Source organism: Lolium rigidum, chromosome 7 (genome assembly GCF_022539505.1).
Source record: "Lolium rigidum isolate FL_2022 chromosome 7, APGP_CSIRO_Lrig_0.1, whole genome shotgun sequence".
NCBI classification, from domain to species: Eukaryota; Viridiplantae; Streptophyta; class Magnoliopsida; order Poales; family Poaceae; genus Lolium; species Lolium rigidum.
This window is the reverse complement of record NC_061514.1, coordinates 90,942,925-90,964,889: the sequence shown is the minus strand read 5'-3', so window position 1 is coordinate 90,964,889 and position 21,965 is coordinate 90,942,925. Positions and strand designations below refer to the sequence as shown.

Sequence of the window (21,965 nt, the reverse complement as noted above, 5' to 3'; positions counted from 1 at the left end):
AAGCGATACCCTTTGTCTCGGGCCGCGTACGTGTTAATATAGGTGTCAAAGCACCGACAATTACAAGGAAAGATTGTTCTGTTAAGATCTCCCAAAACCTCTCCAAACTATACACGGAGATATAGGAGAGTCCATAACCAGAACTACATACAAACACAACACGTTATTTTACAGGTGCCACTTCAGCAAGGTCTTGGTGGTTGTTTCTTCGGTTAAGTCGTAGTCGCTGCAGAGTGATGATGATGACGTTCACGGTCAACCGCGGCGACTTTTCGCTTCGGTGCTCTGTGTGTCTTCTGTGGGTTGTGTGAGGGTGGCTCTGTTTGCCCCGCGGCGGTGGTCCTCCATGACGGTCAGCGGGGTACTTGTTTAGATTTTTGGCTGCAGCCAATCTATGTGCTTCTGTTGTATCCCTGTATTAATGAATATGTCAAGGATTTTGCCTCCATTTTTTTAAAAAAAATCCCTGACGAAAGCAGGCACGTACCTGAGCACCTCATAATTTTACATAGAAATACGCTAGCGGTTAAACTACAAGGCGACCAGCGAGGTCACGCCGACCACGTCCCGTTCTAGTATGCACTTCACGATCACAGTGCCAGCTTCGCGACCCCGTGGAGGCGTGGAGACGTCGCGTCTCGATATCGCTTTTTGTATGCATGTACGCACTCGTATTCTGAACCATAATACGCCAACCGGCTCGGAACCGCGCACTGACTGAAAATCCAAGCTTGAACTTCCTTTTCCACTACTATACTAAGCATTGTAGAGTTATTCACCAGTCACTGCCTTACATACTCTGGCATAAGAAAACGTATACGCTTCAGTCCAATGGCAAGTCGCCATGCATTGCTGATTTGCTCTTGTCAAGACGTTTACAGTAATACAGTACTATGTTAGCTTGACTGAGATACACATGCAGAATGGTTAACCGCTTCTGCATTACAGAACAAGCAGCATATCACCTGCGTCGTTTACCGCGGCGAGGGATTCGACGATACTGTTTTTGTAGACAATTACTACGGCGAAGGATTTCTTAAAATCGAACAATCTACCGATGTAAAAGATGATTTCAATATAATTGGAACCGGGGGTGGTGCCCCTGTTTCTCTAAAAAAAAAGATGATTGGGCAATGCATATTTTACTTTACTAACCATACTATTTTGTATATATGGGCTCACCCGTTACAGTGGGCCTCCGTTTCAAGGAATAAGGCGCGCACGTATTTCAAGATGAACTTTGACCATAAAAGTTAAGCAACAAAATCTGAATTATATTATATGTATATAGTATCGTTGGATTCATGTTGAAAAGCACTTTTTAATGATGCTAATTTCATGCAAATAATATTTCTCTATTTAAAGTAATCTTTGATCAAACAAAAAGCTCATAAAACAAGGACGCCTTATTCCTTGAAGCGGAGGTAGTATGATATAGTAATATCATCGTATTATACTACTAGATGATACTATCTTTATAATGCACGATTTTCTGTACTGATGTACGTCTCTCCCTCCCACAAAAAGATGTTTTAACTTTGTCTAAATTTAAATGTATTTATATATTAAGTCGCGTTTAGATACGTCTAAATTTAGACAACGTTGAGACATCCTTTGTGGTACAGAGGAGTACCAGTATCATAATCTTATTAAATTTATTTATTTATAGAATCTCAATGCAAAATAGTGTACAAGACTTATTTGTCATTATTTTTAAAAATTCTATGTGGTATGATGCAGTGTTTACCTATAACTATGATACCACTATGATCTATCTCATCATTAATTGCAGTGACACACTAATAGATGATACTTTCTCTGTGATATCATGTAGGAGTATTTGATTAATGTATAACATCTATTTATCAGTAATTTTCAAATTCTAGGTACAATGGTACGATTATCTACCTATGAGATTATTATGATTTCTCTCGTCATATTATAATGGCAGGAAGTGCATGGTAGTATGTACGATACAGGTAGTCTTGTTGCTCGGGCAGAGTACGTGTATATATACGCACGCCAGTGACACCTTCAAACGCGCGGTCTAGCTAGAACCAGAGAAGCCAGGCGGCCAGAACGCCGGATACGTACGTAGAAGAGGGCTCCAATGGCGGCGAGGCACGGCGGGGCGTTCGCCCTCGTTGCGCTGTGCTTGCTCGAGCTAGCGCTGCGAGGCGCCGGCGCCGGGGACGGGGAGCCGCTCGTGCCGGCCATGTTCGTGTTCGGGGACTCCACGGTGGACGTCGGCAACAACAACTTTTTGCCGGGCTGCTCGGCCGACTGCAGGGCCAACTACGCGCGCTACGGCGTCGACTACCCCTCCCACGCGCCCACCGGCCGCTTCAGCAACGGCTACAACCTTGCTGACCACATAGGTATTTCAGTTCAGGTCTTATATATACAAAGTCTATAATTCTTTTGCTATATGTTAGAGGAGTTCAATGACCAGTTCTGAACAAAACGCACTCGCCGAACACTGAAAATTCTATGTTATCGTGTATTATGAATACGATGCCACTTAGCTTCCATTGAAGCTAGGGAGCTTCTGGCCTGAATAGCGTATGGTTTTAGTCGAACTAGTTTTTGTCAAAGATACCTTGCTAGAATAGCATATGGTTTACAGTTAAAATGCAACAAAGGAATACAAGAATTTTTTCTTCTTCGAGAGATGCGAACAACTTTCTTGCTGAAAGCTGCTGTGTCGTTTTGGTCACGGGGTGACGATCTAGGCGCTGGGGGCCAAAGCCTCCCAACATGACTGAAAGCACAGCGCAGACAGAATAGTGAAAAAAACGTCGGAAATCTGGCCGGGACCGGTATTGTGTGTACGATTTGGAATTGGTGGAGGTAAACCTTTGAGGTCAAATTGTTTACCCTACCTTTGAGAAAATAGAGAAGAAATGGGAATTTGTAAAGAATCAACGTTTGGATTTGGAACGTGGAGCGAACGAATTGCCAGTCATTGGATTTTGGAAGTGAGGGCGCAAGGTAAACGCCAGGATCTAGCGTTGCCATGTGGCTATTATACTACGCAAATATTCACTCAATATAGGCGTAAAAGGAAAATTAGGGAGTGCTTTGCTGACATATATTTTGAATATTTTAATGTAAACTAACTACAAACCAATTGAAATGACTGAAGAGACACTAAAATGCATCTAGATATATGTGATTCAAAAAAATAGCTGATTGGTCATGTTTTTATGTGGTGTTCAAATAAACTCAAAGTTACCAATGTTTGTTATTTGCAAATTGCATCTAAAACAATTATGAAGTAAATACCAACTAAATTGTTTCTGTTAGGAAACGAAACATCGCCCATAGAAATCTGAATTTTCTACTCAACTTATAATAAGAACTTTCTAGAATAAGTTTAGTTAAACTCAGTTGATATCTTGAGCCATTCTAATCCATAAAAAAATTAAGTGACAAAAAAAATTAGGACATTGATGTTAGATCCATAGAACTACTCGATCATGTATGCTCAATATATTTAATTTTGATAGATGTTCATTAGTCCAATTTTAGATATGTCACTTCGTCCAATTTTGTACAACATCAGTATTTTGTTGGGTACGACTAGAATTTAATCCTAATGCAATGGTCCATGTGGTCAAGGTAGCCATGCTCAGAATTTCTTGATCTTGTGATTTATTTTTCTAAATTTACATGATGTGCATGATTTTAGACATATTTTAGCTAGGGAGTAACTATTTCTCAGTTTCTTAGAAATATTATTTCCCACTCAATATTCCTAACCGTTAGATGGAGATCTTCTCACATGTTAGTACTTACACAAATCTTGATGTTTAGATCAAATGGTTTTCAACATCGACTTATAAATAGATATGGACGCCAATATCGCCCCGACAATATACTGAGCGGACCAACGGAAAGTTGCCATGTGGCATTTTGATTTGGTGGCTCATCCCTTCTAAAATCGAACGGCTGGCACTATATATGTTCTAAAGTCTAAACACTCGGTCCTTATATTTTTCCATAGTTATTCTTCTACGAAATAGCAAAACAGTTTAAAGTTTTCTTTCGATTCAGTTTTCCGAAATAATACTACCTTCGTTGCAATGAGTAAGGTGTAATTTGTTTTGTGAAAAAGTCAAGCTATGTTAAGTGTGACCATGTTTTTAGAAAAAGCATTAACATGTACAATACAAAATCAATATCGTTAGATGCATTATGAAGCATATTTCCATGTGATATCTATGTAGTATTATAGTAGTTGATACTTTTTTCTAAAAGTTTGATCAAACTTCTACTTTCTTTTCAAAAAAAAGTCTTATTCATTGAACTGGATGGAGTACCAAAAAAAAACAGAAATTTCCGTAATTTCCCAGACCATAAAGCGAAAGCTATAGGGTGAACATTTTGTTGCTTTTGGTGAACAGCTCGATTTCTTGGATTCGCCGAGAGCCCACCAGCATACGGATCCCTGCCGCCCGAGGGAATCATTGAACAGATGAGGAGCGGAATCAACTTCGCATCAGGAGGTTCAGGACTGCAGGATGTAACGGGCAAAGCACTTGTACGCACCACCAAACGCTTTGCGCTAGCTAATTCGTCTCGATACACACCCGTAAAAATTTCACTTTCTCGGCTCTCTCCGTGTGTGCAGTGCGGGCAAGTGCACAGCATGAGCGACCAGCTCGACATGTTCGCGTCGGTCGTCCAGATGATGGGGAACTGCTCGTCCGACCTCGTCTCCAGGTCGCTCGTCTTCATCAGCGTCGGCAGCAACGACCTGTTCGAGTACGTCGGCGGCAACGCCACCTCGTGCCCTAACCGCAACGACACCGCCTTCCTGCAAGGCCTCGTCGCCGCTTACCGGAGCTACCTGCAGGAGCTGTACGCAGCCGGGGCGAGGAAGTTCAGCATCGTGAGCCCGTCGCTGGTGGGGTGCTGCCCGTCGCAGAGGTTCGCCGGGTGGCTGAAGGATGATCTGGACGGGTACTACTGCTTCGGCACGGCCAACAGCCTCTCCAGGCAGCTCTACCGCATGCTGCTCTCGATACTTCAGGACCTGAGCGCCGGCCTCGCCGACATGAACTTCTCCATCTGCGACTCCGCCGCCATGGCCGACTCCGTCTTCAACAGCACCGTCTCAGCACCTGATACTATGAGTAAGTCGACCGGCTGTAACACGCGCGCTCACATATGTATGTCACTGTCGGGATCGATCGTCTTTCTGACGGTGTCATCTTTGGCAGATGTGGTGGACACGGGGTGCTGCGGCGGCGCGGGGATCTTGGGACCGGCCAAGTGCGACAGGTCGGCGACGCTGTGCCCGGACCGCGCCGCCTACCTCTTCTGGGACGGCTTCCACCCGACGGAGACGGCGTCGGCGGTGGCCGCGCTGGCGCTCTTCGCCGACTCAGGGCGGTACGTCCACCCCATCAACATCACCAGGCTGGCGGCGCTGTAGCCTGTAGCCGTGGAGAAATAGCTGCAAAACGGTCTGGCCGGCCACCTGCGAATACGGGCTCCGGCGACGCCGTGTCTTGTTGGTGCCGGTGAAATAAGTAGTGGTGTGGGACTACAGAGTGCCGGGATTGGGAGAGATGAGGGGTTGAGGTGACCTTGACAAATGTCGTGTATCGGCGTGCTCGTTGTACAGGTTCGCGTGACTTTGGGTTGTTTTTTTCCTTTTCAAAACAAATATTCGGGTATACACACAATTTGTACTAACCATTTGAAAATCTGCAAGTTGCGTCCGAGGACTCCTACACTTTTATAAAGAATCAATACCATAGTATATTTATGGGTGTGACTATTTCAGGTCGAACTAAATTTCATTCTCATTTTGCAACACATGACTAACACGAATTAAGATGCAAATCAAAAGGTGTAAGACTTGACTGAGCACTAAGTTAGCCGAGAACTAGCAAATCCCTATATTTATAGTAGCGAATAGTATATGATAAAAACACATGAGCTGTTTTCAGAATTATAAAATAAAGTTTAAAAGAAACTAGAAAATCACTGAGCTTTTTAGACTCTTTTCTTCTTCCATGACATAGCCCCGGACTTATAAATACCACGAGGGTTTCCCATAATTTTGATTTTGAGCTGCAATATCAAGGTTTCGCGCGCGACGTACCTAATAAAACAATCAACCAACATCAGCAAGTGTATCACCACCGGTATTCTAGGAAAGACGAACTTTAACAACATGGTTGGTATTAATGGGTTCCAAGAGCACGAAACAACATTGACGAGGACGTAGCAGTCGAGAAAAAAAAATTGCAATGACAAACCTCCCCACGGCAACCATCAAAAACCACCAAAATCGATCTCATAAAGTAAGATATGAAGGATCATACCTAGAAAAATTTGATCTTCCAACACCACCATTGATGTCGGGAAGGAACTATCGCCGTCAAAGGAGGGCCGAAGAACAATTATTGAAGAAGTTGTCGTCTCCATCGACACGATGGCCTAGATAAAGACAACCGCAAAACCCAAAACCAATCTGCTAATTTTTTATATTAAAAGCTCCATCCATAGATCAAGTTCCCCACCCCTCTCGACGCCGGGAAAGGCCGGCCAAAGGGGGAGAGAGGGAATTGCATATTTCACCACATCATGTTCATCACATTGCCTAGATCACCACATTCATTTTTTTTTTTGCACATTCTACCAAATTTTGTTATAATCGGTTGCAACAAGCCTAATTCTTGTGTTTACCTCCATTGACAACAAACCATCTCTGATCAAGTCGAACCAACTTCTAGGTTTAGCCTTCTAACAAATTATTATTTTCGTTCGAGAATTGGTTGTTTTTAGCTCAGGCTACATAGAGGCCATTATTTAAACATTCCAAAATTGAATTCAAACATTTTAAAAGGAGAAAAAATACCAAGATGTTGACAATATCACAATCTACAAGCATGTAAATTTTTAGAATGAAATTTATTATATTTTATTATCATAAAAATGTTAAACCAAGATTTTGCGGTTGATGAACATTAATGAATAGTACACTTATATCTTGATTTTCCATTTTACCGAGGGACAAATAAAATTTATTTCGCTCTGAAAATTTACGGATTGATAGAATGCAACATTTTCCACACCAAGCTTTTTTTGGAATTTTTTGAAACTTTTAAATCAAAAGTTTTAAAGTTTCAAAAGAAAAAGGGGCCAAGCCCACGATACACTTATGGTTTCCGTGTTCATCTTCTCTTTTATATAGTATCATACAAAAATATTTTCCTACCATACGGTTATGTTGCCAATATATCATGACTTGGCTAAAACAACCTGGCATTGTACCGTTCATAAGGAAATTATACTTGATTGCAACTAATTAAAGCAAAATGCGGTGGAATGTGCAAAAAATATTTGGCATGCACTTGATTAAAACAACCGTCTTGTACTGTTAATAGGGAATTAGACTTGCTTGCAATTAATTAGAGAAAAGCCTCGTAAAATATGCAAAATTTTCATCGATATGGTAATCCGTGCAAGGCTATGAAGAGAATATGGTGAAATGTGCAAATTCCCACATGGGGAACCAATTGATGGAGGAGACTAAATTGCATTGGCTAGGGTTTCTGAGAGGATAGTACCTGGCGAATAAAAAAGCAATTTGAGTACTTCCTCCGATTCATATTAATTGACTTAATTTTATTTATATATATAGATGTATTTAGTCAACAAATACGTCTGTATCTTAAGTCAATTAATTTAAATTGAAACGAGTATTAGTTTCACACAATTGAATCTAGTTGTTTGCATGTTTTTTTTTCTGAGGAAATATGCTTATTTTGTCTGAACACCCTCCTGCGTAAAAGGCTCGGTTCGGCACGGTAAGGCCCAGCATCAGACTATCACTCTATCAGTATTCTGCTCCTCGCAAGAAAAAAAATAAAATACTACTCCGTATCATTACTCCGCTGCACCGAGGGATTAGCTAGGGTTTAACGAGCCGCGGCGAGCACCATGACGGCCACATCCGCGGCGGCGGAGCTGGACGCGGAGACCAGGAGCATCCTCGAGCGGGCCGCGGCGGCCTCCTTCCCGCCGCTCCCCGCCGTCCACCACCTCCTCTCCGTCGGGGTTCGGCTCCTCGCCCATCTTGTTTTTTTAATTCTCGAAATTATGCCAGGAGTGCCGCCTTTTTCGATTGCAAGGAATACCAAGTCTCAGCAGTTCCATAGATAAAGGTTATGCTTATGGAGCAGGATTCGGATAACATCTTAGTTAGGAGCACTATTTTTCTCTCTGAGATGGAACTTAGCCGTTTGAAGCAGAGTAGAAGAAATCCCCAAATTCAGATCGTTTCTGGGGGCCCTCATTTGGTGTGGTGCGCCAGCACTCGCTTTTCATTGGTAGATATCTTTTCTAAACAAAGCTGCTACTTCCCTGCTGCCCGAGCTATGCTGTTGAATTGTCACTGTTGTTATATTTAATGTTTCGTACTTCGTTTATCTCCTGGTCCCCCCCCCCCCCCCCCAATATCGATTTCATCTATGCACAAACCTTTTGTATTTGTGCAGTACTTATTGTCAAAGTTAGATTAATGCATATGTGTGTGTATTATTTGATCAAATGAGCATTTCCTAGGGTTTGAGCAGTTTTTCCCGGATATTTTGGCCTCATGTGGATGGGCAGGGATTTGTCCCCCCATGATTTTCTCTGTGTGTGAATTGTTTCTAGATGTAAGGACGGATATAGAAATGTTGGAGGAAATTTTGATTGTGTTCAGATAGAGTGAAGGAGATAGTACGAGAGCATGCTTGATATGTTGATTGGTTATTTCTGTCCAGTGGCTTGTCTGTTCATTAAATTGTTCAGTTTGATCTGCCTGTTAATACATATATCCACAACTGGGGAAAAAATCATCAGCATTATATCATGTTGCAGGTCTGTGTCCGATGCATATTTCGCATGTTTGGAGCCTTTAGCCATGCCTGCTCATGCACGTCTCTTACGGTGTCAGTCTTGCACTCATTTCTTGAAGAGCATGATGATTCCGTGAAGAGTGGGTCTTGCTCATGTTTGTTGACGGATGAAACATGCTGCTCTGTTTGCTTTGGAATATTGCTACCTACGTGTCATCAGGACGATGGTGTAGCATCAATTGATAATATTTCTCGTATTGACATCATTACTTCAATGGTATCTCAAGCAGTCCAAAGAGAGAACTATCAAATCGATGAGTTTTCTTTAGAAATTTCACTGCCTGCAGTTGTAGCAGCTAATGAACGTGCCATGAGGTAACCATCTCTACTTGAGAATCTCTGCCTCCGTTTTTTTTTTTCTGTAGCACCCTTAATTCATAGAATGTGACAATGGTAATTCACGGAAATGACATCACATAGTATGTATTAACCATATCAAAAAGCTGAACTCGTGTGGTCTAAATTGGATAGATGGTTAAATTTGACACAAACAATGTTAAAATAACTTTACAACTTTGTTCAACTACAAACATTTCACAGAAGTAAGTTCCATTTAGTTTTGGTGGATACTCGTTAGTTACAATGTAAGACCATGTCTTACCTGCTCTTATATACGTGGATTTTTTTTGTGTGTTTCATTCTGATCTTCATGTTATTAAAATATCTGATGATTTTGAACTGTTGTTTTCATTATGTGGTTTTCTTTTTGCCTCTTAATAGGTTATATATGAAACAGAAATATGGCAATGAAAATTGGTTCAAGGACGAAATATTTTCTCAACAAACCATGTCAGTCAAGGAGGCCCTGAGACTTTTGATAGTACCATCACTTGAGAAACAACTGGTAGGTGCTTCTGTGACTGTGTGTTGCTTGGAGTGATGATGAAAACATCTTCTACAATCAATAATTGCTTGACTAAACAAATGCATGCAGGATGTTAAGCATGGTAACAATTCATTTCGAATCCGCTTAACGTATACCCATGATGATGCTTCACTGAAGCTTAATAGTTTATTGCCAAATGACAGTAGTCGTAAAAGAAAAACTGGTAAGTACTTGCTGCCAAAATACAGTGAATTTCTTATAAGTGTTCAGTTCTAACAAAGTAATATCACCCTCTTGGATTCCTCAGAATTTTTAATTTTCGTTCATACGTTGATTTGACTGATGTCCTAACAGAGTCAAGAGAAGGAACTGATACTAGAAGGAATTCAACATATGATGATAAACAGATATTAAGTGAGACAGATTCATTCATCCACAAGACCCTTGAGGGTATTCAAGATAAGGAGTTCTGCAGTTTATTTCAGTTGCCTCCTGAGAAGGTGCCATGTTCTATTACATTATTGCTTTATCCAATAAGTTGACCATATATTGTACTGTTACTTAGATCAATTTACTTGATTTCTCCCTCAGGTGGTCAAACCATGCGATCTTGTGATATCCTGCCTAAGGTCACCCATATACATTGGCGGAAGATACTTGAAGGTATCTTCAACTAATCCTTGGTTTTAACCTCTGTAATTCATTATGTGCCAATCTAAGTAGAAAGAACCTTTTGTAGCGAGGACTAATTCCCTAATCGTAAACTTATGAAATGACTTCTTAATTATCAATCACTGCTTTCTCGAAGAGTTACTTCATCCAGAGTTATGCAGTTCTGTAAATTAACTGTCCAGCCTTGGTACAAAGATTCAACTCTTTGTTGTTATGAGTAACGAAAAATGTTTTTGTCATGTAAAAATCAAACATCTTTCTTTTAAAGAGGGAATGTTTTCCCTTTCCACCATAATATCAATTTTATGCCACTTGGTATGTGTTCAGCTATGCTCAGTAGACATAAACAAAATACATGTATGTTTTGCTCTTCAGTTGAACCTGTTGATATTCAAAATAGGTTCTGAATCCCTCGTGATACTGTTCTCCATTGTCAGCTTTCAAGAAATGTCAGTCAGTCATGTTGGATAATTGATGATGAAAGAATGGGTGAAGCATCAGTTGAGGTAAAACACACTGCCCCAGAGTCAAAGTCCCAACCCAACAAAGAGAAGTACAGCTGAACAACATTCGCCTTTTTGTAGGAGATAATAGGAGAGCATGTCCGTGCCATCTGCAGAGGTGATGGCTGCAAGTTCCATGCTGCTGGAAGAGAAGATATTGATGTAATGTTCTAAATTCGAACTATATCCATCAGCGTTTTATATGCTGAATGTCTCGCATACACAGGTACGGATGCTTGGATCTGGTCGTCCATTTCTAATTGAAGTCTTAAATGTGCGGTCTATACCATCTGCGAATGAAGTTCAACAAATTGCTGACAAGATTAATAGCTCCGAGAAGAAACATGTAAGGAATCAAACTGATGCTGGATTGACATTGTAGGTCATAGTTGCACACAAATTGCATATGATGTGCTCATGACTCGACATTTTGTAGGTGAGAGTTAGAAATCTCAATTTAGCAGACAGTGAAATATGGTCCATGATGCGTGAAGGAGAAGCAGAGAAACAGGTGCTCTATTAATTAGTGACAGTGTCATTTTGCTGAAATGATATGTTAGTTGTTCTTATCTTTTAACATCTGTTGTGACATTACTTTATTGCCTGCAGCCAACACGTTGTTGTGTCTTGCAAAAATATGCTATCTTTTCCTGATTATCAAGGCTTACTCTTACTTCATGTCTACAGAAGCAGTATGCTGCCCTCATATGGACTTCTAGGCCTCTGACGGATGATGACCTGCAGAAGATTTCTGTTGTTAAGGATATGGTACATATTTGCTTATTACTAGTAAATGTAGAACAATGTTTGATTCTATTCATTTGCTCTTCTGTCGATAAGTTTGCGTGTCGCATCTGACCATGTGTCGCAGTAAGCTTTGGGTTTCTTTGATCTAGCCAGGGAGGATCGAGGCAGGTAGCTTGGAATAAGTGTGTCGTAAGATGCGATGAACTTTGCCTAGATTTGTTTTTGTTTTTTGTGTGACAGAATCGATATTCTTTGATGCATCCATGTATTTGTTATGGCAACTGGCAAGTTAATTGTCATGCATATATATGTGACAAACTGACTGCGACTTGCTACTGTACCTGAGTTTATTCAGTTATTTTTTGTTCATATCTTGCTATTCATGTAGTAAGCCAACACTCTGTGAAATACACACATCTTTTTGTTGTCTACCTTGTAGGAAATTATACAAAATACCCCAATAAGGGTTCTTCATCGAAGAAGTCCATTAGAGCGAAAACGGATTATACATTGGTGAGAGTTCAGGCAGATTCCAGCTTTATATAATCCATTTCATCAGTTTTTATTTGTTTCAAAAACCCACTTTATATTTCATTCATCTGAGAAACAGCAATTCATCTTTCAATCAGGATGGAGATTGAGAAAGTTGAGGGCAGCTCAAACTATTACTTGCTGCATTTATGCACTCAGGTACCATCCTGCCAATTTTAGCAGGCTTATTTGTCTTTGTATGTTTTGGTTATCTCTTATCTGTCTCTATACATTCTGGTTTTGTATGTCGTAACTGGTAGAAAAATGTACCATTTGCTGGATGCCTCTGTTAATATTGTTGTAGAAAACATCATCAAATATAAAATGTATGTTCGATAGTTTTCTCTCCTGTTTGATCAACTGCGGTGTGTTTACAGGCTGGAACATACATTAAGGAGTTTGTGCATGGTGATCTTGGGCGCACGAACCCAAGGTACCCATCTTTCTTCTCTATATGTAGGTTCCTTGCTAGTTATCAGGTATATGTGGCACCCTATTGTACTCGGAGAAACATGCAATGCATGCTCAACAAAGCGTGCATCCTCTCAAGCTCCATTCATCTGTATAATAGTAATAACGATAAAAATAACAATAATAATAATAATTGAGTTTACAGTATTAGTGTACAGTTTTATTAATTTCTGATTAGCTTCTTTGCACATGTCTTGTGCTCTTGCTATTGCAGTATTGGTGCCATGGTAGGTTGCAGGGCCGAGATACTGCAACTGGATGTCACTGACGTTAAGATGGACTTGCTGCAATAATATGCTATTGGTAGAGGAGACCTACTCATAAGCCAAGATAGACGTACTCATAAGCCAAGATTCCTCTGGAAGAAGTATGCCGTGGGCGGGTGCGGTAGGAATGACGGACTGTTTCTTTTCATCCACTGCATAGCTATTTTGAGAAAATTGAGGACTTTGAGCCCATTGGGCTCCAATGTGTACCCTTTCCCATCAACAATTTTGAGGAAATTGAGGAACTGACATCGTTTGTCTCCAGTGTTTACCCTGTATGTCACCTTGTGCCGTTGTACTAAAAATCATATTCCACACAAGAGAAAGTACTAACATCACATGGAAAGCTTGTAAGCTTGCATAAAGTTGGATTAACGGCGAATAAATTTAATATTGAGAAGTTACCTAATGAGGGTGATAGCCATGTGTCCATTTCTTCTAGTTTCGTTTGGCATTTTTTTATATTTTTCTTAAAGTATTGAATTATTTCAACTGCCATGTGTAGCCATTATCCAACTACCGGTGCCCGCAGCATCTTTCTATTCTAAAAGTGGCTGATATAACAGTGGTTCTGTAAAGGAATGCTCCAACCTCGTAGCACAAGCCATCCTATGACTTGCTTTGTGTGTTTCTTTGGAATAACTTCTCCCAGGCAATGTGCTTTCTCCTCTCAGCTTAGCCTCATATGTCTTGCAAATTGCAATCTCCAGCTACGTCCACGTTAAAGAAATCTTTCTCCAGGGAGGAACGTATGGGTGCTCCTCTTCTATAAATTATCGTGCATCAACACCCAGACAATCACACAACATACTTTCTCAGTTGCCTTCCCAATAGAGTTCGTGGACCTTTCCACCAACCTTAACAAGCCTGGTAGCCTCTCACCATGGCCTCCAAGCTTAGCTTCAAAAGAATGGATAGTGTTGCCGAGAGCATGCCCGATGCGCTGCGGCAAAGCCGGTACCAGATGAAGAGATGCTTCCAGAGGTATTAAAATCCAAACTTTGGTTGTTGCGTTAGCTGGATCAAAATTATTTATGCTGTATTGCATGTAAAAGCTTATTCTTCATGTGATGCTGCTGCTGTGTAAGCTTCCATCCTGAAATCGGAGCCAAAATATTTCAGGTACATATCAAAAGGTAGGAGGCTCCTGAAGAATCAGCAGCTCATGGAGGAGCTGGAAAAATCACTCGATGACAAAGCCGAGAAGGAAAAGCTTGCTGAAGGGTTTCTCGGTTACATTATTTGTTCGACCCAGGTTAGTTCACTTCCAAATTAACCAATTCCCTTCTGCAGTTTGAATAATGTTTGAACGATGGAGATTATTAAATTATGTATCCTTATGTTTGCAGGAAGCGGTAGTGCTACCACCATTTGTTGCATTCGCTGTTAGAATGAATCCTGGCATCTGGGAATACGTCAAAGTTCATGCCGATGATCTGTCGGTCGAAGGAATCACACCATCGGAGTACCTGAAGTTCAAAGAGACATTATATGATGAGAAATGGTATTCATTTGCTAATATAATATAAGCCTCACAAGGATGAAAATGCAATTTGATGCTATGTCATGAGTGTAAGTGTGAAACTGAAAAGGATGTCTGTTCATGTGAATTTCAGGGCGAAGGATGATAACTCACTGGAAGTTGATTTCGGTGCTCTTGACCTCTCAACACCTCATCTGACACTTCCCTCGTCCATAGGGAATGGGATGCAATTTGTCTCTAAATTCATGTCTTCAAAGTTGAGTGGCAAACCTGAAAGCATGAAGCCATTATTAGAGTACTTACTTGCCCTGAATTACCGCGGTGAGGTAAGGATATCAGCCATTAATATCACAGTTTTTTTTTTCTCTCGAACACATGCCAAAGCGCGTGTCTTTGTATATTAGATAAAAACGCAAAGGAAGCGGGAGAAATACAGCCTAGCAATGTTACAAAAAGCAGAAAAAGAAAACGAAAGGAAGAAACAGAAATAAAGAAGGAAAAAGAACTATAATATCACAGAGATTATTAAAGTATCAAAAGTAACTTACTGGTTGGACTTATATATCCTTATAAACATGCAGAAACTGATGGTTAACGACACAATTGACACGGTGGAAAAGCTTCAGACAGCACTGCTCCTTGCACAAGTTTTTGTTAGTGGGCTGCCAAGATACACACCATATTTGAAATTTGAACAAAGGTATTGTGCCATCAAATTATGTAGCTATAACATTCATGGTGCTAACAATGTTCAACCATGCCTAAGGTTTCTTTACATTGGTCTTGCAGATTTCAGGAGTGGGGATTGGAGAAAGGATGGGGTGACACTGCCGAAAGGTGCAAGGAGACGCTGAATTTCCTATCTGAAGTGCTACAGGCACCGGATCCTATCAACATGGAGAAGTTCTTTAGCAGGGTTCCATCCATATTTAACATTGTTGTCTTCTCTATCCATGGTTACTTTGGCCAAGAGAAGGTTTTAGGCTTGCCAGACACTGGTGGTCAGGTATCAATATCATCAAATAATATTAGGAAAAATGATATTCTGGTCAGGTTATCATACTCTGAAGGCATGGTTTCTATGTAACAGGTCGTCTACATCCTAGACCAAGTCAGGTCCATGGAAGAGGAGCTTCTGCAAAGAATCAAGCAGCAGGGTTTGCATATAACACCAAAGATTCTTGTGGTAAAGCATATTACACCGTGATCCTATTGCTATGTCATTTGTCGTACTCGTGAACTAATGGCTACTATTGTGCTGCAGCTAACAAGATTGATACCAGATTCCAAAGGCACAAAATGTAATGTGGAGCTCGAACCAGTTGAGAATACAAAATATTCACACATACTCCGCGTGCCATTCAAGACCGAAGATGGGAAGGATTTGCGCCAGTGGGTTTCCCGGTTTGACATTTACCCTTACCTAGAGAGATATGCTCAGGTTTGCCAGCTATGAGTTATTGATTATCAGCACTCTTCTGTTGGTGATTTTGTCTTGATTAAAATTTTGTTCTGGCATAATTTCAGGATGCCTCTGCCAAAATTCTTGACATTCTAGAGGGCAAACCAGACCTGATCATTGGCAACTACACTGATGGCAACTTGGTGGCATCCCTCATGTCTAGCAAACTAGGAGTCACACAGGTGATTTTTTAATCACATAGGATTACTCAAGATTTCTTTTGTTAACAATCACAGTTGATATGACATCCCTAAATGGTCTTCGTGACAGGGAACAATTGCACATGCTTTGGAGAAGACTAAGTATGAGGACTCAGATGTCAAGTGGAGAGAACTCGACCAGAAGTACCACTTCTCCTGCCAATTCACTGCTGATATGATCGCCATGAACACTACTGACTTCATCATAACTAGCACATACCAAGAAATAGCTGGAAGGTCTGTATACTGAACCATACCGTAACTTCAGTGCTCTAAGAATGCTTGAGTACTGCTCCTAGAATTTTTTAACATGAATATCTGATGCAGCAAAGAGAAGCCTGGCCAATATGAACACCACTATGCATTCACAATGCCCGGGCTTTGCCGCTTCGCCACAGGCATCAATGTCTTTGATCCAAAGTTCAACATTGCTGCACCTGGTGCCGATCAGTCCGTCTACTTCCCCTTCACGCAGAAGCAGAAGCGGCTGACAGCTTTACACCCACAGATTGAAGAGCTACTGTACAGTAAGGAGGACACAGATGAACACATGTGAGTCCCTTGGTAAAACATGTACTTTTATTTGATCAGACGAAGTTGCTAACCGTTGTGATGCTACCAAATCAGAGGCTATCTGGCAGACAGAAATAAGCCAGTCATCTTCTCGATGGCAAGGCTGGACAAGGTGAAGAACATCACTGGATTAGTCGAGTGGTATGGCCAGGACAAGAAGCTCAGGGACCTTGTGAACCTTGTCGTCGTGGCAGGCCTCCTGAATGCTGCACAGTCCAAGGACCGAGAAGAGATAGAGGAGATCAACAAGATGCACAGTTTGATCGACAAGTATCAACTGAAAGGACAGATCCGCTGGATTAAGGCACAGACTGACCGTGTCCGTAATGGCGAGCTGTACCGTTACATCGCAGATACGAAGGGTGCATTTGTTCAGGTATGCAATAACCTACAAAACTAGCTGCTCGGTTTAAACAGCATATGCCTCAGTCCTCTGAAATGTATGCTATGGGGTAACTAACCAGTGCATAATACCTCAACTCTAGAATTTTCTTTATTTCTTGCAATGAAACCTCAAATCTAGGCTCATAATCATCTCGTATCTGGTTTCAGCCTGCTCTCTATGAAGCATTTGGGCTAACAGTCATCGAGGCAATGAACTGCGGGCTGCCAACCTTCGCAACAAACCAAGGAGGGCCGGCGGAGATCATTGTCGACGGGGTCTCGGGTTTCCACATAAACCCAATGAATGGCAGGGAGGCAGGCACCAAGATTGCAAACTTTTTCCAGACGTGCAAGGAAGACCCAAGCTACTGGAACAAGGTGTCCACTGCTGGACTTCAGCGCATCTATGAATGGTAGGCACCAACTCTCATGCTGCTTCATGAATGGTAGGCACCAATCTTCCTATCACCTGGTAAGAAAATATTAACCACGTGTTATACATGATGGCAGCTACACATGGAAAATTTATGCAACTAAAGTGCTGAACATGGGATCAATGTATGGCTTCTGGAGGACGCTGAACAAGGAAGAGAGAGTGGCCAAACAACGCTACCTGCAGATGTTCTACAATCTTCAGTTCAGGAATCTGGTGAGTTTATGCTGTGATTTATCTTGTGCCATGGCCAATGCACAATGTAAACAAGACGATAAAAAAAGGAGGTCTGATCATTGATCATGTCATCTTTTCTTTCAGGTGAAGACCGTCCCCAGAGTAGGCGAGCAGCCTCCAAGAATCGCACCCTCAACGTCAACAGGTGTGGTGGCACGCCGTAACGAGATCGTAGCAAGGCCGAAAGAAAGGCAAGTGTGCCCACTCTTACGAAATTTACTGAAGAAAGACCGGGGAAGCAACAACTGACTGACATGTTTGTTGTTTGGGATTTGGGTGCTGCAGAAAGCCGCAGGGCAGGGTCCAAAGGTTAGTGTTCGGTTCTTCCTTCCAGCAATGAAACTAGCTGCGAAACAGCACGACGATGAGTGCTAGATTATACATCATGCATGCATACTGATCTTTGAAAGCTTCCTTGTGTGCGCAGGATGATGACCAGCCTACTAGGGCCGAAGCCGCCAACATATGAGGAGAACAGCTACAGATGAACTATGATTGTATTCTGAAATAACCAATATCCGATACCATAGTGTGAAGTTGATGGGTGTGGTATTTGTATACGTGTGTGATTTTTATTGTTGTACAAGTTGGACGATCACATCAAACTGCTGGTTCATGGTGACAAGGATGTAAAAATTAGTGAGATTCATCGCAGCAAACCGTTGCAAGTCATGAGCTTGCAAAGTATGGTCCGAGTTCATGAGTAGACGGCATGCTGAGATTGGTGCTATTCTACTTGACTCGACTACTTGGACAATGTGGCTGTAATCTCTATTCATGATTAATGAAATCCATATTTCATCGTAAACAACTCGACTACTTGCACGAGATCTCGGTTGTGGCTTCTCCATCGAGTCACGCAATTGGCTTTGAGAAAATTGGTGTTGTTGACGTTGTAGTCTCTCCCTCGCATGTTTCTAGCAGGCGTTTGGTTCCTATTGTTGATGGGGTTGTTAAGTCAAATATGCCCGAAGATGTTGTTGCGGTACCCCTTATGCCATATAATGTCCTTGTCAGTGCGGTGTTGGAGTGTTCGTCGTCTTGTGGTTATTTGTGTTGGTCTTGTCGTTATTTGTGTTGGCTAGAGTGGGTGCGGCCTGTCGTCTTGTGGTCTTTTGTGTTGGCTAGAGTGGGTGTGACCCGTTGTGCTGCCCTGTTGTTGTATGTTTTCACACGATTTTCTCCTAAAAACTGCTTGCTCTCTTCTTAATTTTCTTAATTGATGGATGAGGCAAAGCTATTGCCTCCATTTCAAAAAAAAGAAAAGGGCTGAGGTTGTCTAAGACCACAACCACCTCACAACCCACAGTCGCTCGCGGTATTGCCTCATTGACACCTCCAAGTTGAGTCATGCAAGACCTGGTGGAATCATAATTACCTGTGGAGAGCCACCATTGTTGATAGGGTCTCTCAAAAAAAAAAAAATATTCACGCCAGTGCTACTTTCTCTACAATCACGATGATCAGATGAATAACTCAGAAGGATTATAAAGACATGGGCAGAGAAAATGACATAATTATCTCATATTATCCATAATTCCGATATGGCAACTGTTGAATATTTAAGTACTAACATACCCAAACATATCTAAGTACAAGAGAAAATTGGACAAAATCTCGAATAAGTAAGCCTCACAATATACACTGCATCAATTCATTGATTATTAGCCGAGAAGCTCCAGTGTTTGGTTCAAGCTCCGCCACACAATCCAGTCCACGAACAAAGATATCGAGGCAGCTGCAGTTCAGTTCTGTTGGATGCCTGCGTGTTAAGGCGTGTTATTGTTCCACAAACAGTAACATCAGTAACATGTGCCCATTTATCCCATGAAAACTCACCATAGAGATCATATCATTAAGTAGGAAACTAGGAGTGCATCCTCACTCAGCCGCCTGCACATGATAATTAGTCAGAACTCAGGCAAGACAACAAACCCTAGAGTATCATACACCACCACTTCTGCTCTCCAAGTTAAAAAGCATGGAATGTCCAGAATTATCACTCGTGAGATAAATACTACTAATGGAAAATATTTTTTTCATTAAATACATTAAACTTAATGTGATGCCATGACCTATTGTCAAGGTTTGCCCCCATTCTCTTTCTTATCCACTGATAGATCGCCACAAGGTCCTTTGGACTATAATTATGCAACACATAATTACAAATTACATGTTATAATGCTAAAGGCAGTATAACTTGACAAAACCAAGAAAATCAGGGGCACATATAGGAAATATAATAGGAAAAAACAGTAGCATATAACATTAAGAGCAAACCTTGTTCAAAGGGTTGTCTGGCGATTTCTTCCATAGCTTCCATATCATGTCTTTGTACTGTTTCAGTGTTAGGCCTGGCTTTTCTTCCTTCAGCCTAGGAAGTTCTGCCTCTTCGAATGCCTGTCATACAGATAATTCAAATGTGTTTATAAGAAACATATGTCTAGTGACCATGAATATTCCAACCATAGCATACGACAGTAAAACTAAATGACCCACTATGAGTACACTAAATAGCATTCAATGTACGATGTTGCAAAGTAACATGAAGGCATATATAGTAGTACATAAAACTGTTGTAAATGACATGACAAAAAAAATCTACAAATCAGAAGTCAGTGTTGAAGTTGGAACTAAAGGGACAGCAAGATCATAAGACTAAATGTATTGCTACACACAAATACATGTCCTTCTTTGATATGCAAGCCATGACTGACAGTTAAAGGGACAGTAGCTGGTCATCGTCTCGGACCATCTACTGGCCATCACATTGGTAAGCTATTGCCTCGCTGGCTAGCTAATCAGATGCGAGACCCTCTTTCGAGAAACTTCTCCTTTTGGCCCTCAGCATATGCGTTGTTAGCATACAAGAAATAAACCAATAAGTACCATACAAGATACTGCACTCATTATGTTCAAGGAGCAACTAGCTCTACAATATCCGATATGAACTCATGTCATCCTCTCTTCGGAAACTATACAGATTTGATATTTCATACTGTCTCTAATGGTGTTCATGCAACATCGAAACAAATGCAAACAAGCACCATCTAGCACACCTGTGCAGCTAGTATTAGAAGAAGTTACCTTTTGTGCATTCTCACAATTCACCTCCAGATAATACTTATCACTGTCAGCAAACCCAATGTCCATGGAAGGATTAAATTCTACCGTGTTTTAGTTGTTCCTGAACTCCTAGTAGCGCAGAAATACCTTTTCTTTGTGATTATATCATCAAATTTCAAACTTATGCAGCAGTTAGTTGAGTAGACATCTACTATAAACTTTGTACTAAGAAGCACATAGGAATATACCTTGAAAGATGCCTTGAGGCGACGCTCGGGATGCCTGTCGGCAGGCAAGGGCGACTCGGAGTTGACAAGCGACATCCGGGCGATGGCCTCGCCGACGGAGGACGCCTCGACGATGGAGTCGTCCCTGTTGGTGTTGGGCACGACGACGACGCGCTCGTACTCGTCCTCCTCGCTGACCCGCGCGGCGCGCTTCTTGGCGGCCTCGGCGTCGCGCTCGAGGCGGAGGCGCTCCTCCTCGCGGCGGCGCAGCAGCTCGGCCTCGGTGACCTTGGCGGCCGGGGCGGCGACGCGGTTGGCCTTGCGGGCGTCGGTCTTGGAGGAGGCGGCGGCCCTGGCGAGGGCCGCCTCCTCGGCCTCGGCGAGGCGGCGGTTCTCGGCCCTGCGGGCCGCCGCCTCGGCCTTCTTCTCGGCCTCCTCCTCGCGGCGGCGCGCCGCGCGCGGCTTGGACCCCTCCGCCTCGCGCCAGTACTCCTCCTCCTTGGACCGCTCCGCCTTCTGGCGCCGGTCCGACTCCTCGGCGGAGCGGCGCTCGCGCGCGGCCTCCGCCTTGGAGTTCACGCCCATCTTCTTCGGCATCGCGGCGGCGGCGCGGCGATCGGCGGTGCGAATTGGGGGAAGCTGAGGTCTGGATTGGGATTCCGGTAAGATGCCCGGTCGGTCTAGGGCTCGCGTTTACAGGGTTATTGCCGACTCGCTTATTGTGTACGTGTTGCTTTTCAGGTTCGTTCCGGCACGAAACACCTTCTAGAGTTTTCTGGTTGTACAACAACTCGTGTGGACGCCAGGCCGTGGAGGATCAAAACGTGGAGGCTGACGTGAAGATCTTATTTTTTCATTGACACAACTCTTTCTCTTCGTTATAATCAGCAGAAGTCATAGTCACATTACATCAGTAACCAATTATCAATTGAGGTCAAATCCGGTGCAAAAAAATTACATGAA

At 42.2% G+C, this 21,965-nt stretch overlaps 4 protein-coding genes across 5 annotated transcripts; 3 read left to right on the top strand and 1 right to left on the bottom strand.

Annotated features, from left to right (window-relative positions):
- The first annotated feature begins 2,110 nt into the window (after positions 1 to 2,110).
- On the top strand, positions 2,111 to 5,493 carry LOC124671660 (GDSL esterase/lipase At5g45670-like). Its single transcript, XM_047208006.1, has 3 exons — positions 2,111 to 2,378; positions 4,407 to 5,138; positions 5,226 to 5,493. The coding sequence occupies exons 1-3, from the start codon at positions 2,111 to 2,113 to the stop codon at positions 5,438 to 5,440; spliced, it is 1,215 nt and encodes a 404-aa protein (XP_047063962.1). The 3' UTR covers positions 5,441 to 5,493.
- Positions 5,494 to 7,959: 2,466 nt separating this feature from the next.
- On the top strand, positions 7,960 to 13,238 carry LOC124671659 (tRNA pseudouridine synthase Pus10). Its single transcript, XM_047208004.1, has 15 exons — positions 7,960 to 8,076; positions 8,884 to 9,236; positions 9,642 to 9,765; positions 9,856 to 9,970; positions 10,102 to 10,247; positions 10,339 to 10,410; positions 10,857 to 10,925; positions 11,004 to 11,084; positions 11,149 to 11,268; positions 11,359 to 11,433; positions 11,610 to 11,690; positions 12,109 to 12,182; positions 12,299 to 12,359; positions 12,578 to 12,633; positions 12,886 to 13,238. The coding sequence occupies exons 1-15, from the start codon at positions 7,960 to 7,962 to the stop codon at positions 12,962 to 12,964; spliced, it is 1,623 nt and encodes a 540-aa protein (XP_047063960.1). The 3' UTR covers positions 12,965 to 13,238.
- A 385-nt stretch (positions 13,239 to 13,623) lies between these two features.
- LOC124673966 (sucrose synthase 7) lies at positions 13,624 to 18,520 on the top strand. Its single transcript, XM_047210008.1, has 17 exons — positions 13,624 to 13,921; positions 14,060 to 14,192; positions 14,287 to 14,441; positions 14,554 to 14,746; positions 15,002 to 15,120; positions 15,210 to 15,426; positions 15,511 to 15,606; positions 15,685 to 15,861; positions 15,948 to 16,064; positions 16,153 to 16,319; positions 16,410 to 16,634; positions 16,710 to 17,031; positions 17,208 to 17,452; positions 17,550 to 17,688; positions 17,794 to 17,900; positions 17,995 to 18,018; positions 18,137 to 18,520. Exons 1-17 carry the CDS (start codon positions 13,821 to 13,823, stop codon positions 18,195 to 18,197), a joined length of 2,598 nt encoding a protein of 865 aa, XP_047065964.1. The 5' UTR covers positions 13,624 to 13,820; the 3' UTR covers positions 18,198 to 18,520.
- A 691-nt stretch (positions 18,521 to 19,211) lies between these two features.
- On the bottom strand, positions 19,212 to 21,691 carry LOC124674921 (coiled-coil domain-containing protein 124). 2 transcript variants are annotated; one of them, XM_047210976.1, is made up of 4 exons: positions 21,024 to 21,691; positions 19,990 to 20,109; positions 19,549 to 19,602; positions 19,212 to 19,471 (listed from the first exon to the last, which is right to left on the bottom strand). In XM_047210976.1, exons 1-3 carry the CDS (start codon positions 21,597 to 21,599, stop codon positions 19,591 to 19,593), a joined length of 708 nt encoding a protein of 235 aa, XP_047066932.1. In that variant the 5' UTR covers positions 21,600 to 21,691; the 3' UTR covers positions 19,212 to 19,471; positions 19,549 to 19,590. The 2 variants fall into 2 exon arrangements, with proteins under 2 accessions (XP_047066932.1, XP_047066933.1); XM_047210977.1 differs by having other exon boundaries at positions 19,212 to 19,460.
- Between the last annotated feature and the right edge of the window lie 274 nt (positions 21,692 to 21,965).